Genomic DNA, 20293 nt, shown 5'->3' with positions numbered 1-20293 from the left:
TATGTTGATTTTCCAGTCAGATGACCCAATTTAACATGCAAGCACACTAACTACTGAACTGAAAAAACAGCATGAAGCTGGGATAGAGTGGTACAAGAGTTCAGCTGGAAACCAGTAAAACCCATGCTTCTACTTAAAAAAAACAACAACAACAAACAGTTCAGACAACCACAGCCTCAGCTGCAAGTAATTCATCTTTCACAGTCTTTGTCCACTGTCTTCCTCCAACGTCAGCACCTTTCCGAATTTCTTCCTCTTCTTTTGCAAAAAATATTGCAAATACCGCAAGACATGCTAATGAAAATCTGAACTCCAGAAAAGTTCATTTTCACATGAACTTTGAGTGGTAAGATACTTATAATTACAGTCTATGAAAAACTTTATTCAAAGATCAGTTATCCCCCATTATAGCAGGAGAAAAAGTGTTTTAAAAGACCTCACTAAGGGATAATGAATGGGAAAAAAAGCCACCTTATTCTTAAATTTAGATCCTGAATTGTAGTGCCAGCGTACAGAGGACACACAGGGTATTTCCCATGTACTTCAGGGATTACATTTCTTTTCTGGTGTGACAAAAACCTGCTCTTCCCCTGTAAACCAGAACAGACACTTTACCTTCTACATATTCCATGACCATACATAAATGACGTCTTGTTTCAAAGGAGCAATACATGCTGACAACAAAAGGATTTTCTGCAAATGTCAGGATATCGCGCTCAACAAAAGCCTGTTGGATCTGGTTTCGAAGGATGAGATTTTGTTTATTAATTTTCTTCATGGCAAATCTTTGTCTGGTTTCTTTATGTCTCACAAAATAAACCGCACTGAAGAAGTCCAAAAGGGGGAGAAAAAGAAAAAGCACTAACTGTATTAAAAATGTATTTTAAAAAAAATACATTTAACAAATAAATACATGCAATATATTACATATATCCAAAACATTGTAAAAAGACTTGGTTTTAATCTAATGGAGTTGACAAACCTTTCAACATTACAGAATAGCTGAAGACCTCATTTTGTTTCATCATGAGGATCAGTTTCAGTCAACACAAATTAGTACACAAATTGAAAACAAACAAACCAAACAGCCTACCCCAACAGAAACAAACACTCTCAGCTCAGAGTCTGGGAGTTTCCATCAGCAAAGGATTATATATGGAAATCAGCCATGGCACAGTGATAAAAATCATTCTGACAAATGCTTATTCTGTAAGTGTGCAGTCAGACAATTATGACTCAGACTCTGTCCAGGGGATTTTAAAACATGTCACAGGTTTCTCATGAAGGTTACTCAGAATTTGCTCGATGAGGTGGCTCCCTCATTGCCAGGTGCAAAATGCATCATCTTCTGTACTTGTTCAGAACCTGACATCAGCACTGATCCATATCAGGGGTAGGTCACCAGTAGGTAATCCAAAATAAAGATCACTTTAACAACATGGTAATATGGGATTAAGATGCATCTTGACCTGCAGAATTTCACTGTGGTATTGGGTATAAAGTTTGCTATAAACTTGGTTAGATAAGGTCAAGGTACTGGGGGAAGCAAAGTTAATGAAAACCTCAAATGTACAAACATTCTTGCTTTCAAGGCTCAGGAAAAAGAATCAACCTGCCATGAAACACGGACATAGGACATGACTGCTGCGTTTCTCAAAATCCCTTGAGGCAAATCCTGAAAACATATACCTTGCTTGAAATCCACTTTGCAGCATTTAATGCTTATAGCATCTCCAGTATGTAATTACCACAGTAGTGAGTGATTATGGAAAGAAAGGACAAAAAGGAGAAAATAAAGGGAAAAACAGGACTCAGTTATGTAGTTTTTAAATTCAATTTGTTGTCCCCATGAGGTCCAATTATCAGCATACAAGTATTTAAGTACAAAAAGCAATTTTTGCCTTACGATTTTTATGAAAACATCTTCACACTACTACAAAACTTACAGACACTGGAAAAATCAACACTTTCTACTTTCTTTAGTGGAATATCTTTTCTAGACAAGAAAGTTTCTCTTATTCATTCTAAAAATTTTCAATAGTCCCTTGCTGTTTGTTGTCTGAACGTAGAGTAGGTAAAAGACATTACACCATCATGAAACTAGGGGGAAAACACCTTGGGCAAAACCAAAGACAAACCCCACCCTTAATGCCTCCTACTAGGTCTTGCTCCTTGCCCCTCCCAAGCTCAAAGAAACACCAAGTTATACAACTCCAGGACTCCTCCCTGCTGGCTTCATGACTTTTGTCCTGCAGCTCTTCCTACCACTCCCATTACACTCATTTCTTTCTCCACCTCTTCTGTACAACTCGGCCTTTGCTTTTCTTTCCTTTATGTTCTGTTTTTCCTCTCTCTTTTGTTACTACCTGCTGTTCATCTGTCTTAAATTTCTTAACCTCCTGTAATTTCATCTTTTCTTTTCCCTTTTTCAGTTCCTTTGTGCATTTTTGGCTTGTAGAAAAGTGGGTCTTTCACACGCCTGAAGCCTCAACACTTTAAAAAAATGAAACACCTCTTTTCCTATGGTAGCATCTGTAGAGTTGTTGCTACTGTATTTAAAGATGAAAAACTGGTAAGTTTGAACTATTCAATCCAGTAAAATATCTGAGACATGCTGGCTACTTTTTCAGCAGTTCTCTAAATTACTTTCTCTAACCCTGTAGTTGCAGGCAGATAATTGTATAAATTTGCACTAGAATTCAGTTATCCACAACTCCTTAGAAAAAAATCAGTATACCATATTCACAAGACAAATGCAACACAGTTCTCTCTCTTGCACTTAGATACATATACTCTGTTTATATGATACAAAGTGATTTTAAAAGATCTTCAATATACAAAAATGCGTATCATTACTTACACACACCCTATGTTGTCTCTCACAGTAACCTGAGCAAGCATCATTATAAAGAAAACTATGCCCTGAGCAGAAGCAAAGTATTCCTATTGCAAACCACCTCTCTCCCTTCAGGATGCTCCCAATTCACAACAGCTATGCATTTCCCTAGCATACCAGTACTTAGCAAGGCACGGTCTTTTACAACTGCATCCTGTACACTCAGACACATGTGGTTCTCAGCTCCCATCCTTTGGAAGGCAGTATTAGAATTTGCTGAAATGTGACTAAAATGATATATAGAAAATGCAACTCTTCCCCTCCCCAACGTTAAATTAAAAAAAAAAAAAAAAAGAAAAAAAAGAAAATAAAAGGTTGTGCATTTGAAATAAACCAACACAGCAACCTTCCTGGGACCCCAACTTAATCTAAAAAATGGAAAGCTTGGAGTAAAGCACATAGATACCAAGACATCGAAGACGCTGAACTTCCAAGTACAAAGAAAAGATCAACCACAGTGAGTTCTGCTACACATTGACTGTTTTATTTTGAACCCTTACTTGCCGTCTTTGAAGTATGCTTCTGCTATTGAATAATTAGTCACGAAGAAGATTGGGATGGCCTTTCTGTTTCCCTTTCCATTCCCTGAAGCTGTTCCTTGCTACACTTTCCTAATTCCTGCACTGAACGCACTCTCTTTTCCCCACAGGCTGACTATCCTCTGTTGCTCTCTATTCTTTTCAGGATGCTATTCCCGGAGCATTAGACAGAAGTTTATCTTTGCTTTATATGTGCTTTTATGAGAACACAATACCTCACTCCCATTTTCCTGGCATTGATCACTAAATGCTCAGTTCATAATTTTTGGTATGTTATAAAGAGAACTGTAAATTTGAGGATTCCTTTAATACAAGAGAAATGTATTAGGAACACCCAGAACATTTGATTGCCCTCTCCATCCACTCAAGAAATTAATAACTTCTGGGATTGTCCAAACACTGCCTCCTTCCACTTCCAACGTAAGTCTTTCACTCAGCTTGAACAAGCATTTCTACAACACCTTTAGATAGGCACAAATATAAAACACTATGCACATGTGTTGAGATGACAAGAAAAATGAAAACAATGTTTAACTTCATTCTTGAACTGGTTCAACTTAACTAATATGCAACCTACACTTCAAATCCTACAACAAAAATTCCTGTTTTTTCCTTAAATTACTCACAGGCTTCAGGCCTACTTTACTAGGCCTAGCTCTTCCGTAACTTCAAATTTTAGATATATTTTACAATCTCATCTACATTCAGTGCCTGAGGTTAATGTTGCCGTGTGATTTGCTTTGACCTGATTCTCTTATTTGTCAAAGGACCTTGAACTCCTTGTGGAAACAAAGGTACTGTACTTTCTATATTCACTGTTCAAAAGTTACAGCTGCTAACCAAGCACTATGCTTCATTTTCACAAGCAACTTCCTGAGAAGAGACTGCTAAGTTCTGTACTACCCTGGAATTATGTCTGAATTGTCTCCAGTGCAGGGCAGCCATTTGTGAGGCCACGATTCATATCACAGCACTACAGTAAAGTTTACAGATAGTTATTTAAGACCAGGACTCACAAGCAACACTGTACCACCTCCTAGCTAGAAAATGTGCATCACCACATCAGATTTATTTGTGGGCAAGGAAGTAATGCTGCCAAAAGCACTGCAGCATTCCTAAGATAAGCATCCAGTGTGGTGTAAGTGAAGTGCACAGCTTCGTCTCAGCAACATTTTGGATATATCCTATTCTGCACAGTAGTGTACAAGATCCTAGCCATCTGAGAAAGAACAGGATAGCTGTGATTCGTGGTACTAGTCCTATTTGTATCAACATGTCACAAATTTTGGCCAGACAAACCATCTGTCCATGTGTAACTGAAACAACTTCTTCTATCTTTATGGCAGCCAGTAAACACTGATGCACAGTGATGAAACCACTGTCAGATTTTCTGTAAATAAGCTCAGTAAGAACTATTCCGTATTTGGAAAATAAAAGCTTGAGAAACTGAGTTCTTCACCAGTTTGTAGCACACTGCACATTCAGGAACTACACAATTTGAAACCCTCAGTACTGTAACAACCTTTCTCTACCATCAGAGAAGATTGTATTAGCTATCAATATTAGATCCTCACATATGTATTAGCTACAAAAGAAAGAGTACACTTGGCCTGTGCTGTACTGAGAAGGGAGGCTCACTCTAGAACAATGAAGTCCATGAGTTCAAAGTTCACTATTTTGTGTAAGCCCACAATGAATGATGAATATAAGATACCTAGCACAGAAACTGCCAGCCTTGTTTTTAAGCTGCTCTTTAAAGCTATGGGCATCTAGGAGCTAAAACCTCTTACTCTGTGTAGACCAGTCACCCACAGAGGTAAAAGGTAAGAAAAAAAAAAGGAATACAGTTTACTTGATCTGCAGTCCTCTCTGAGGTGGTGCTATTTAGTACCATTCTCAACTCAACTAAACACGAGCAAGTAGAAGAGACAATAATGAGTATTCACAGGTTAGGGGCAGCAGCTGCTCAAGCCAACATTGCTGATGAGTTGTGAAACTTATCTAGTGACACAATTAGCCAGTAGGCCATGTACTTATTCATTACACACATCTCTTTCTGTAGAAGTGAAAACACTCCTGCTAGATGCGGTATCATGTATTTGCTTTAAGGAGACACAGTCAAACATTAGTAAAGACCAACTGAACTAACATCACTCCCCTCCCTGAAATCAAACAATCTTTGTTTTGTTGAGCTAGCTCAGGAGAGCAGGCTGATGCCACCTTAAAGAGGGGGACTACTTGCGACCTCTCAGAAGCTGAAAAACGGAAAAAAAATGTTGCTTTGAGTGCAGTAAAAGTTTAATATTTGGGAAGTATGAAAAGGAAAATTTTGGCTGGCTGAAAACAAGTCAGATAGACAGCTTGTGAAACCATTAGTGACTTGGCCAGTGTCCTACATGTTTACTGATTCACAGCTTGTTTAACTTCTTGTATATTCCCAGCCTGATACACATCATCTACTATACAGTCATTTAATTGCACTACAAATGAGTTTACCCAAACAATTAAAAGCAGAGAAATCCTAAGATATTTACTCAAACCTTCACAAAAACCAATAGCTTATATTTAAACTCATCAAGTTTAACATATCTGACAAATCTCTGCTACAGCATGCCAAGACCAACAATCACCCTGTCAAGCAAAGCTTTCCATTTCACTAATGAAGGCAAAAACACCACAATAAAGTCAAAAACACCACAATGTATATATGTATTTTTTGAATTGCTTCAGAAGGAAAACCTCCCTTATATTCTCAAAATAAGTATTATAATAGCATACTAAATTTAATACGTCAGAGCACAAAATATGCCCACTGATGGAGAATAAATCAATGAAGCTCATGCAGAATTCACACATTCACGTTATTTCAAAAAGTTAATGGCCTGGAAAAGCATGGAAGTAGAAAAAAACACTTGTAGCATAGTAACAGTAACTTTTATTTCAGCTGCTTATACTTGTAATAAAGTGCAATAAACGCCTATGGGTCAGTTTATTGCATTGTATTTACAGATGAACAGATATTGTTGATTAATTACACTTCATTTTGTAGATGGCTTAAAAAATATACAGGTAACAGTGATGTGCTCCCTTCTAAACTTTGCTGTAAGTTTTGAAAAAAAACAATCACCAATTGTCAAGAAAAAGAACACGTGATACTCATCAGAAGTCTGTTAATAATACTGTCCCTTTTATCTGACTTAGCAGAGAAATTCAAGCAAACAGAAATTCTTAAAAAAGTGATAATAGAGAATTTGAGTTTAAGCCTCCAAAACTTTGCAAAACTTTGAGCAACGTTAAAGACGAGATGCTAACATCACTTTTGAAAGTGATGAGCAAATACTTTAAAAAGTCTATTTCCACACAGTTCATTGAATTTATTCCTTTTCCTCTAAATTAGTTAGTATTTGGCTGTATCTCTTTCTTTCTTGCTGATTTTTCTTGTAAGAAGTAACGATTTAAATCAAAAATCCCAACCAACAAAACGCACTTTGTTGTTGTTTGCTTAAGCATGGAAACAATAGCACTCCGCTAAAGCTGATTATTACCACCAGCATATCTCTATTTCAACAGTCAACAAAGGCTATGATGATTCATACAGAATCCAGATACACTCCATGCTGTTCAACCTCAATCAGCTCTCCCTTTCCTCACAAATTTATGGGGGTCTCAACAAATTTTTACGACATCTATGACAATTTTACCTGTTATGCGTATTAGAAAGGTGTTTCACCCAGTAAGTATTTATTTTCCCTGCCACAAGCACAAGAAAAAATATCCTACATGCCTACATCATATGTGCCATAGAAAGCCTGGGCTTTTCATCCTTACTTGTCCCTTGTTTCAAACAGATAGCTCTCTCAGTCTGTATTTCTTAATGGTTCATCAGGACATCTTCCGGCTTTAAAATGTATGAAGCAAGAGCCCCAGGACTACTGCACCTCTGACTTCTGGTGGCCAGCCTCACACTGCTGGTTGCAGCATGCCTGTCTGCCACCACTCCCTCTTTTCTCCATTGCACACCAACCTAAAACTGTAAGAAGCTGGGCAGGTCCAGTGACTCAGACGCCCTTTTCTCTGACATGGACCTACCCCACATGGTTCTTCTTCTCTTCCTCCAGTAAGACAAAGAGGAAATTGGGTAGGAGATGAAAGAGGGAGGGAGGGAGCTAAGCATCTGCCAAGGGAAGGAAGAAGGGATGCAGCCAGGGAGTGGAGCAGCAGCTACTGCTAAGTGCCAGAAGAAAGGCTTTTGAAGTCTTAGGGTAATTTGGAGAAACTAGCATACAGTAATGAGTTTGCCTAGGGAGAAATTCTGAGAAAATGAACTGTTAAGAGGTTGAACATTGAAAAGCTGTATTTGGATATTTACATAACTTTAATGCAAATTATGCTACCTCCTTCAGGCTTTTTGCCGAACTATGTAAGCAGGTCTGGACACAAGTAATACCCTCCCACATATGCGGTCATGATGAGAAGCAATAAACACCACCTGTCCCATCAGAGTTCGGGGTTGCCTTTAACTAAATATGACCAGGGAGAGGCATTACTGTACCCATAATCCTCAGACCATTAAAAAAGCATGCATAATTCCAGTGGGTATATCACGGGTGCTTTCTCTTCTATGTACAGGGTCTTTTTAAAGAGTCCTATCAGATAGCTGCTGTTTCCCACCTCAAGTACAGGCAGCACCTATCAGATAGCTGCTGTTTCCCACCTCAAGTACAGGCAGCACAGAGCAGACACAGTCTAATGTGATTTGCACTGAGAACAGCACAGCCCTTTCCCTCACTGCTGTTCCGTGACATGACCTCGTTTGGTGATGGGCTCCTGAACTCCAGACAGAAAACTCTTTATTTTGAACCAATACAGTTCTCAGGTTAAATCAACAACAGTTCCTATTCTGACACATTTTAGTGTTGAGAAGGAGCCAAAGGTCTTATAGGCAGCACTTGATCACAAATAAGACTAAAGATAGGAATTCTGTCTACTGGCAGGCATAATCCCTGCAGTGTAATTCCACAGAATAATTCATGTTCACTTAAGGCTTGTGCTAATGTAATTCTCACTTGGTCTTCCAGGATTATCTGCAAACGACTCACATACCACTGAGAAGTAAACTGTGTACTTTCCAAGTACTCAGAGAATTCAACCAAGAAAAAGTAATTCCTTGAAAGTTGTCTTGGTAAAATCTGAGGATAGGTGAGAGTCCATAAAGAAGGAATAAAGCAGTTTAGCGCTACTTAAGCAGTTTAGTGCTACTTATGGAAATTTGTTTCTACTTTACCAGTATTTTTAGGTCAAATAAGCACTTTTTAACAACCTGTCTCCCTTAAAGATGCAGTTTCATTCCGTTTCAGATATGCATAAACATCAGCTGTTTCCAGTGTTAAAAAGGTGGCTTTAAGTCTATCTTTTAACTTGTTCAGATTTAATCTTTGGCATTATATGAAACCTATTTCTGAAAAATCTTTGTGATATAATATTTAGTATATTAATGTACTACAGTATACAGCAATTCACCATTGCTTAGAAGGCTACCAAAAAGTTTTTCTTACGAACTTCAAGTATTAGCTGCTAAGGAAGAAAGCAGAATTAAGAAAACAGCAGTGCAAACAACTCCCTCCCATAACTATTCCTGCAGAAATAATGGGAAGTTAGGCAAAAACGAAATGCGAAAGGGTTGTTATACTCAAAGATTACTCACCCATAAGCTCCATTACTGATCAGTTTAATTGTTTCAAAATCACTTTCCCGAGGTTTCCTCCTGAGCTGCAGTGAGGTATTAGAGGTCTTCAAAGTAAAAGAGAATAACACAGTTAGCACAGTATTTTACTTCTCACCCCTCCCCCCCCAGAGAAAAAATAGGGAAAAATAAAAAACAAACCAAAGCATCAACTATCATGAGTCTGTCACATCCAGGTGAACTATCTCTGAAAGCTCTGGCCAGTTGACCACATAGCTGCTAAAATGAGGGACCTGAGGAGTTTTTGAGGCAAAGCTGCATTTTTACTAAAAAGGTATCTGCTATATTGGAGCTGTCTGTCCCCTCACCTACATACCAGGGTCACAGAAGACATGCATAACGACTTCTGATAAAGGAGTAATGAGCAATTCTTATCTGGAGTTACACACTTCTGTGAATCCCACCAGGCACTCTCTGGCCACTGCCCTCCCATTTGAGTAAATCTGATTCTGTACCGGTACAGCCTGGTAGTAACAGAAGTAGATGAGCTCTTGCTAATGCAAATATTTTGTACATTTCTAACTAATGTTAGGACTGTGACACAATTTAGTACAGACTGTGGAAACAGGCACAAAGAAAAATATGGAGGATAAAAATGCAATACTTCTACCATGATAGGGGTCACTTTCACCTACTTAGATGCCAGAACATTTTCAAAATGGAGTTGTCTTGAATACTGTACAACCTTCTTTCTAGCTGTAATTTTAATGAATCTTGAAGATATAAGTGTAAATTAGAAATGCAGGGTGTGAGGTGCGTGTGTATGCGCAGACTCCCTAGTTCCTTACTCCAAACCCACAAGATCCTTATCATGATGCTTCCCAAATCTCCAAAGAGTTCTGTGATCCCTATCTAGGTAGCTCAGTAACAGTTAAAGTTGAAAGTAGATCTGGTTGGAACATTTTCAATAAAATGGTTGCTAAAGAAACATTTCAGTACAAGATTAGTGAATATGTTAATAGAATGAATTACGCAAGAGCAGAAAGAATTTATATATTACATTATTTAGGCTATGTGCCTGCCAGTACAGGATTCTCCCTAATTACATATTTATGATATTGAATGATTCTGTACTTTACTTTTAAGATACGCTTCCTGACACTTTTCATGTGTCATTTTATCTTACATTTATTCCACAACCACATTTGAGAAAATGTTTCCAGATATTCACCCCACACTCTTCTTTCCTGATATCATTCCATCACACCTCCTCCCCAGTTACATACTCCTTTATTACACTGCACTATCTTTTATTTCTTCAACTTTGGAATTTGCATTTGCACAGTACAAATACTTTCAGAATTACAGTTTCAGTAGCTATTGCTAAGCCAGTCTGTATCTTTATATTCACCCTGTAATTCAGAACTTCCCTTCAGCATTTTAGTTATTCTATTTTTTTTTTTTTTATCTCCAATTTGTCAATATCCTTCCTCTAAACAGTGCTCAGGTCTAATACAGTATTTTAAATGCAGAAGAATGAAAGCAGCAGAGTGAGAAACACCATTCACATTACAACTATGGAAGCCTTTACAGATGGTATTTGGCCAGAAAATCGGAAACCTTCTCAAGATAACAGGACATTTAGGACAGGATGATGTCCTTCCCATAGCATATCAAAACTAGCTTAACAGATACCCCATGGCTCTATTTTAAACTCTACTAATACTTAAAAATGCCAGTAAAGTATTACTGAACTACCTGTGTGACCTTCCATTCTCCCTGCTACCCCCCAAATTGCATTGGCTTTTTCTATCCCTTTGCACTGCAAATCAACTGTTAATTGCAAGAACTGCATTTAGTCTGTTGGCCGACATCCAAAAAGTACAAATAACATCTTTTTAAAAGAATTTAAATTGACAGAATTTAAACCCACTGCAATAGCCAGCCCAATCACCTCTACCAACTCATTTTTTCTTTTGAACAAGCATCTGACAAAATACTACTGTAAGATATCCATTATTGTAGTGAAATATTTTCAAACACCTATTCAAAAGAATAATGCAGCATCTTCCAGACTGCAAACTAACTTTCTGAAACAGGTTATTTGCTAACATGCTCATTTCCTCCTCATGGCTTGACTGTACCTGTTCAGGCTCTTTGATCATTAGCTGCCTCTGCAAACAGACTGTCTTAAAAATGCTTTAAAACACTTTATTTCTAAGGAAAGGGTATTAAAATCCTCTTAAAAAGAAAATAATTACAATAAACAGAAATGAAAGAAGCAGTGGTGGAAACTGTAGTAAAACAGCCTTCACGCGGTGGTTACTGCAGCTTCACAGAAGCCAGATAATGCAACATCTAGGAATATAGGTAGAATGTTTTGTTCTGATATTTTTCATGATCCCTCTGTTTGCTGAGCACCATGGTGCTCACCTCTGCAACAGTCTAAGGATTAGCATCTGTTCCATTCAATCAATTTACACATACTAGGACAAAAATACAAGACAGTGAGGGGTAACAACACATTTCTTTTTCCTTGCTCCAATTCAGCAGAAGTAGCATTGTAACAGGAAAACTTACACTTATTGATTCATCCATTTCCAGAGTTTCTGCTGTCCCACTGTCACAGTTAGCTAGCTGAGCTATTTCTAGAAGCAAAGATTAGAATACAGTAAGTACAAAGGAAGTACAAGAACTAAAATCTGAGAAATTACATTTTTCTGGAATCATTAGTAAACACGCTGTCCTATCTGTAGTTCTTGCCAAATAACTCTTACGATGTCTCTAAGCATTTAGGGGATAAATACCACATGGAAAAGGAAGATTTGCTATTCAATGTCCATGTAATCTTCAAACAGCCAAGTACCAATGAAAAGCAATAGTGTTGTGACTGCTGAAATGTTGGAATTCTGTGGTCTATGTGTGATTTGAGCATTAAGGAAAAGACAGCAATAATGTGCTAAAACTCATGAGAATTGTAGCATACTAGGTAGGCGTTAATAGTGTGCCCTATCCTTAATGTGCTGCTGAAAGCTTCCCAGTTGGAGCAAAAAGCTTCTAGTTCAGACAGATACAGATTCCAAATCGTCTGCATTGTATGCACAGAAATACTGATTGATATGCCTAACAGAAACAGTTAAAAGCCTTTTTCTTCCTATAAGCTTATCATCTGTGGAGTCACTAACATAGACTAGTTCTCCGGGAAATGCTTACATTTTTCAGCTTTACCAAGTTTACCAAGTTGTTCCTGCGAGTATTAGCCTATGGTGCAGGGTTCCTAAGTCTATTCTGTACTCCAGTGGCACAAGAACTAAGAATTCCTCTGGGTAATAAAAGCTAAACAGGACAGCTGGTAGCTAAAAGACCCTGGGAAGCTTGGTATTACTTTAATCATATACACAGTTAATTATATACTCTTCAGAGCCAAAGATGCCCATTTTATCAGAGTTATATGACAGAGAAAACAACCTGAAACTTGAGAGATACAATTTTATTGTCAGTACTGTTAACTTACGCATATGAAGAATAACTGAATATTCACATAGAATATCTAAACTGGATTTTTCTACATAATAAGTGACTATTACAAGTGAAATTCTAGGTAACAATCTGAACAACACTTAGTTTAATCATTAACAGCAAATTAACCATGTAGATAATTTTCTTGTGGAACAGATTTAAGGAATAACTTTCACACATGATCACTATACAAAACACTTTTTTAAAGTGTAAGAATGAAAAGTACTTGAAATACAACTTAAAAAACAACAACAAAAAATGACACAGATCTTTAGAATCTATCAGAAGCTAGAAAGATACAAAAAAACCCCTCTAAATATGTCAATGAACAATAAAAAAATCTCCAGTGAGAATAAACATTTTAAAAATAGAGCCTAAGCTAAAACAATACAGGCCAAATTCCAAGTTAGAGAGGATTTTCCTGTCAAAACTCAGTTTCATGAACATGAGGGTTTTATAATGGAAGTGTTGATGAAACCTGTATAGTATAGGTGAGAACCAAGCATGCTAGAAAAATATACTTTGACAGCCTTCTCAACTGAAATTATTTTCAGAAATAGCAAATTAAAATGAGCCATTTTTAAACAGAACTTTTGCAAAATATCCATTATCTGAGAAATACATATTATTTGCAAACAGTAAGTAGTAATGGAATGGAACCAAGAGTCAGCTTTCAAAACACAGAGCCATGGAACCATTTTGAAATGCCTGAAGAGATTTTTAAAACTCATCTAAATACCATTAAACATCTGCTCTTTTTCTTTCATTGATTTAAACCATTTCTGAAGACTCATGATTCAAAAAGGTAAAGATGGTAATTTAAAACCAGGGGGAAAAATTTCTCCCTGGGGAACTCTTCAGAAATGCAGCCACCAGTCTCTGATAAGTGATGAATCTGTTGTGGTATTGCTTTCACTACAGTATAAATTTATCTGGCATTATCTCCAAGTAATGCATGCATCATTTCACTCAAAGAAAGGATACTACAGCAATGGCAGCAAACAAAGGAGGGAAGTAGAGAAGGGGCTGAAGCATTATACTGTTTTTCTCTGCAGAGGAGTGAAATCCCTTCCACGAACATTTACAAACACTGCAGGCATAATTGAACAGCTTATTTGGAAATACAATTCTGTGTGTCAGGATAAGCGGAGTTACTTATATATATATATATATATTTTATATATATATAAAAATATATATATGTATATATCAGTAACTCCGCTTATCACAGTCAGACATCCTTCAGGTATATATATATATATACATATATATACACACATATATATATACACTGCTATATATATATTCTGCTTTTTAAATATTTTAAAAATATTTTCCATTTTTGGATACAAGACATTTAAAAGCTCTCTCAGGCAAATGATCTTCCTGCAATATTTTTATACTATTGAATACAGTGCTTCCAAATAATTCTCTCTGTACATGATTAACTCAAGGGCATAACATTCTTTTTATTTTTGCTTATGGGATGTCCTTTTACATAGAGGTACTAATTTAAAAACAAACTCAGATCATTTAGGAAGTCAATGCACAGTGACTTATACTGCTTATAAATGTCACTTTTTGTGGGCAAACAGGAAAGCAGTAAAAGGAATCACACTGTCCGAATTATTTGATTACAGATCTACATACATATTAACATTTAAAATGATATACAAAGTAATTTAATTAGCCAAGTCTTCAATTGCATGATCAGTAACCCATACATCATATACCTCTCAGTATTTACTGACAAACCACATAGTCCATTTTTTCCCACAGGAAAAAAAAAATCAATTATCCAGGAATGTTTCAAATTTTAAGTAATATTCATCAATATTTAATTTATGAATATTCAATATTCATCAATATTCAATTTATGAAATGCAATTATGTGTTCTAGATAAAGTACACTCACATAAAATAAATACTCAGTCTGAGAAAATAGTATCCCTTACTTGTATGTAACCTTGTCTCCAGACTTCTGTCCCGAATAAGCTGTTTAAAAACGTTTGAAGACATCATAAAACTAACTTAGTGTCAGATTTCTTACTCTTGCTGAGGAACACTTCTGGCCAAGTGGACAGAAAGATTCAAAAAGCAAGCTAACGTAACAGAATCAGGGTCAATAATACTAAGCTCTCAACCCACAAAATTCTATCTGGCAGACTCCATCAGTGAAGAATTTATGATTTGTCATTTTAGACCAAACCAACATCTCACCAAATCCAGCAGACACCTATGTATCTTGCAGAGAGTTAAGCTACTTCTTTGTCTGTCCCAGTACTACATGACAGATACAAGATCACATTTCATTAAATTTGAGTTTTTTTCCTGATCTGCCCTGCAACCTTCCTGAAGTCTGAATCCCTGCAAAATGCATCGACACTGCTTTAATCTACATCTACGATTAAAAATAATATTTGGATGATTTTTTTTTTCTATGAAGATAGGAAGAAGACTAATAATAGGCTCAACTTCTTTTACATATTTCAACATAATATGAATTGAATCAGATCTAACCAAATTCCTGACAACACATGGCACTGCTGAACTTCACAAACTGCTTAAGCTGAACAAAAAATTTTCTTTTAACATGTAATATCCTACTCCTTAGATTTAATGAAATACGATCTTGCATCATAAGAATTGGTTAAAAAAAAAAAAAAGCCTGTCAAATGTTATCACTATTGTTTTGTGTTATCAAGTCCTCCCCTAGAGATCTTCCTTGTCCTGGGTCATAACACAGAAGACAGGCAAAATGGCACTAGCTAGACCAATTTTCCATGATGGCTCTTCTGCTGGACTTTCTAACTGCAAGACTAGCACAGAATGCAAAAAATCAATTTCCACTTTTCACCAGTGATCGAACTTGGTCTCAGAATGGAAGAGAGGATGGTCTGGTTAGGAGACAAGTAATTTTAGTTTACCCAACAATGTCCTTAAAACAAGAATCAAACAACAAAGAATGTTTTGCAATGACAGTACCTCCACAGGAACCCAGCTTCCCCCTAGAGAAGTCCTCATGGACAATTAAGTTAATCAGGAAAGTAAATTTTCACAGTTTTAATAGGAATGGAAGACATACTTTTCAGGCAGTGTAAGATGCGGGAAGCTGGGGATACTGAAAGGCAAGTAACAGTTTAGTCCAGTGCCAGTTATTACCTACAGCTGGATAATAGTGGCTATCAAATTATACCTGTAAATTTCAATTAGAGTTAAAATAAGGAAGTTACACTGCAAGACTGGAAGAAGATGAATATAACTGAAACAATGTATTTGCGAATGATATTCATAGCAGAAAATCTCAGGTGGCTTTTTAATGCCTTTGAGCTTGTGAGAAAACCCAATGGATTAGTGAATGCTTGTTCTGCTAACATCTTTAGTATCACAACAAATAAATACCTTGAGAAAGAAGTATCTGGGAGTCTATAGCTGGACAAAGAGGTGCACTTACCTTCCAGAGGATCTTTATTTAAGCCCAGCTGACTAATAATGTATCGAGGGATGTCTGTTTTAATGCCTTGCCCTTCTTTAGCATGGCCCTCAGCTGCTTCCAAAAGATAGTAAAACTCTTCGGGATCAAATTCCTAGAAGAAAAAAGAATCATCATCATTCTCCTTGCAGAAATTGAAGCCTTAGAACCTAATATAACAATCTCCTTTTTTGTTTCTATTGCAAATATTTGTCATTTCCCTTATTAAAAACAATACCTCATTACTCTATTAGTAACCTACTATTCTATTACAATTCCTATACAATGTAATATGCTGTAAGCCATGAAACATCATACCATTCTTTCAGAGCACTGTTTTATTAATAGGAAGTTTTTTGCCCCCAAAACTTCCCACAGTATTCAGTGAAATGACCTATAACCAACAATTCATTCAGTATTTATTCAGTGTATCATTCAGTGACAAGATCTCACTTAAGAAGACTTCATCTCCCTGCAGCTGCTTGCACACAAAAATCTACTACTGAACTATGTGTACTTTCTACATAAATGTAGTAAGTGTGTACATTGCATATTAAAAATCTACTAAAGAAACTACATAAATATATTGCTTTTTTGTTTTCACTTCTAAATGAAATTTTGAAATGTTTTAATTCAATATATATGCACTGTATTTTACGGAAAATGCAACTAAATGAATCACTGACTTTAGAATGAAGACCAAATTCTAATTTGCAGAAAACATCATTTCAGTTTCATTCATCCAACTGATCCAAAACTAGACAAGAAACATCATATTTTGTGAATCAACTACATTACTACTGTAGTTCATCCCACGTGTAACAGGCAAGCCCCCAACAGTGAGAAAAAAGTATTTACCATAATCCCTGCCTGTCCTCTAACTCGCTTGGAAATAAAATTTATTTCACTACCTTAAGAGAAGATACAAATAGGGAAGCATTGAACAGAAAAAGGATGATTAATAAAAGGGTATTTTCCTTTTTTGTTTTTAATTAAAAAAGCCTTTCACTACCTTTCTCTATGAATTCATATCAAAACTTCTTTCACACAGCCTCTGTATTCTTCAAGATGTTCTTCCCAACAATAGACCACAACAGGAGCAATACTTAATACAGTAAGAGGCACTAAGATGTTTTCCAGTCAATGTGCTGGATTAACCTTGACTAGCTGTCCGATGTCCACTGAGCCACTCTCTCACTTCTCAGCAGGATGGGGAGAAATACAATGAAAAGCACTCATGGGTTCAGGGGACAGGGAGATCACACACCAATTACCAACATGGGCAAAACACTTGGCTTGGGAAAGATTAATTTAATTTATTGCCAACTCATAACTGAGAGGGGCAGTGAGAAATAAAAGCAAACTACAAACACCTGCCCCCCTCTTTCTTCCCAGACTCAACTCAAATCTCCATTCTTCTACCTCTTACCAATTAACACAGTGCAGAGCAATAGGGAATGGGGGTCAGTCCATAACACTTCATCTCTGCTGCTCCTTTCCCATGCTGATGCCCCTGCTCCACGCGGGGTCCCTCCCACGGGATGCCGTCCTTCCCAAACTGAGCCTGCGGGGGCTGCCCACAGGCAGCAGCTCTTCAAGACCTGCTCCCACACGGCTCCGTACCACGGGGTCCATCCCCCAGGAGCAAACTGCTCCAGCACGGGTCCCCCACGGGCGGCAGCTCCCCCCAGGCCCCCTGCTCCTGCGTGGGCTCCTCTCCACGGGCTGCAGCTCCGGCCCGGGGCCTGCTCCTGCGGGGGCTCTCCATGGGCCGCAGCCTCCTCCAGGCCACATCCACCTGCTCCACCGGGGGCTCCTCCACGGGCTGCAGCGTGGAGATCTGCTCCGTGTGGGACCCGTGGGCTGCAGGGGGACAGCCTGCTCCACCAGGGGCCTCTCCACAGGCCGCAGGGGAACTGCTGCTGCCTGCCTGGAGCACCTCCTGCCCTCTCACATTTTCTGGTTCTCTCACATTTTCTCACTCCTCCCTCTCACAATTGCTGCATGGTGGTTTTTATGTTGTTGTTTGCTTTTTCACTTCCTTAAGTCTGCTTGGCTCTGACACAGGCAGCTCCTGGGCTCTGCTCACAGCAGCCACCCCTGCAGGCCCCCTGCTACCAAAGCCTTGCCACATGAACACAATACACAGTGATGAAACACTGGCACAACTAAACAGACTTTTGGTTGAGCAAGTAAGTTCTACCAAAAATTTCAGTAGAAGCCAGGGAGGCGGCTGAGCTTGTTAACTTCCTTCCTTGCTTATTTCTTGCCCTGCCATAACTTCCTGGGGCTTTTGTCTTCCTGCTAGGTCACCGGACTCCTGCCCTAGCTCCTTAGGCTACCCAGGACTTGGGAACTCAACGTCCCAATCTGGAAGAGAAATTAGCTTGAGACATCACATATCGTGCTTCATTTTGGAAACATCCAAACCACTGCAGCTACCAGGAGGACTTGCAGTGTTTCTGAAGTGAAATGTCTATGGTATTTTCAGTCTTATAAGAAACAATCTCAGTTTTTTTATTTTTCATGAAACTATTTACAACATCTGCAGCCTACTTCAGTGGATTTACCACAAAACCATTAAATACCCAAACTCTCTTATTTAGCTCAAGGTCTTTGGAGACTGCTAAACAGCCTAGAAATCTGAAATGTGTAACTAAGTATTACATGCTGTTTTAGCCTTACTCTTTTCATTTGACATGCTGAATCTCTTATGTGCTAGTCTCTGATACTGATGAACGCAACAATGTGATGATATGCATGTAGACATAAGCTATTTGCCTTCATCACGAAAACAACTTCTCCTTACCAGCAGCAGTGGTAGGTATATTTATCCAGTTTCTCCTCCACTTGTTAGTAAGTCAAGGTAATTTCAGAACAGATACCTCTAACCAGATAAATAAGTATGCGTAATGCATACACATACAAACACGTATACATCTAGATATATATGTAAATATTATAAACAAGAAATTTATTTCCTTATCTTTACTTCTACCTTTGTGTTTCATTCTTCACGTACTGAAGCCACTGAAAATGGAAAAAATCTTTCAACATTTGGCAGTAGTTCTAAGCTAAGATTGCCATAAGAAAACTGATTGCATTACGGTATAGTACATGAAACTCCTCATGATAAAAGCACTGGATTTATTTCCTGTAAAGCTATGAACTTTCTTATAGAGGCTGAAATTTTCCATACCTAGTATCTATTTCAGACAGACCTTTTGAAATATTAGCCAACATTATTCAAAATTTATTCTAGACAGAAGCTATGGAAAAATATTGTTTTTGCAAGATTAAACAATTCCAGTGACCTTTATGGTGTAAGGCTTAACATCTTGCATATGAAATGTGGATTTTGTGACTATCTGCCTACATTTGTTCAAGCTACCTGCCTCTGAAAAAACATACAGCGCAGAGTTGTCGTTCCAGCTTAAATCTCTGTCTGAAGTAAGAACACTCCAAAGAAGCTGTGCTGGCTTTCTCTGCCATTGCTGTTCTGAAAAGCTAAACAGCTGGAAGCAACTATGCACCCAAACTGAGAGAGAGAGAGAGAGAGACCTCATTTCTCGGTCTGACAACACTGTCCCTTCCACTCACATCAGTAGGGCCAGCAAAGGGACCAACAGGAGATATGGAGCAGTTCCACTTCAAGTGTAGTGTGGCAGAGGAAGTAGGCTGGGATAAAATCCCAGGGGTAGAAACTGGGGACTAAGTGAATGGAGATTTGGACAAGCTAGCTATAAAACTTAATATTTAGGGAGAATGAACTAGTGGGCAAATGGGTCACCAGGAAAGTATTTGAATTAAAAGATAAGACTGGGAACAAGACTGAGTGGGAAGGAGGAGGGGAGCATCTGAAGGGAGGACAAAGTGCCACAAAGAATGCATTTAAGGACATTTTTTGCATGTGCAACGATGAGGACATGGACCAGAGGGAAGCAAGACATCATGAGAAATTGGATAAAAGGCTGGAGAAGGATTATGTGAACCTTGAGAATGAAGCACAGAAGTTGATTCTAGATATGACTGAATAAGCATTGCAGGGGACAGGGTGAAGACATAAAGCAAGCCTGGATTCGATAGTAGAGGCAATACATGCTAAGGTGCCCTCTTCTCTAGAACCTGACATTATTTTTTACATCTTTTATGTTCTGCTCCAGAGCACATACCGTATTTCAGAT

General features: G+C 37.9%; 1 protein-coding gene across 14 annotated transcripts in view; it reads right to left on the bottom strand.

Moving 5' to 3' along the window:
- MAST4 (microtubule associated serine/threonine kinase family member 4) overlaps positions 1-20293 on the bottom strand; it is a 296506-nt gene that overhangs the window by 27880 nt on the left and 248333 nt on the right. For all 14 annotated transcript variants that reach the window (XM_048079537.2, XM_048079538.2, XM_048079540.2 and 11 more), the window contains 4 exons: positions 16092-16224; positions 11699-11766; positions 9140-9225; positions 616-824 (listed from right to left, as the gene is read on the bottom strand). In XM_048079537.2, the coding sequence (XP_047935494.2) occupies positions 616-824; positions 9140-9225; positions 11699-11766; positions 16092-16224 (496 nt within the window). The remainder of the gene's footprint in view (positions 1-615; positions 825-9139; positions 9226-11698; positions 11767-16091; positions 16225-20293) is intronic.

The sequence above is a fragment of the Anser cygnoides genome, chromosome Z (assembly GCF_040182565.1).
Source record: "Anser cygnoides isolate HZ-2024a breed goose chromosome Z, Taihu_goose_T2T_genome, whole genome shotgun sequence".
NCBI classification, from domain to species: Eukaryota; Metazoa; Chordata; class Aves; order Anseriformes; family Anatidae; genus Anser; species Anser cygnoides.
This window is presented reverse-complemented; position numbering and strand designations above follow the sequence as displayed.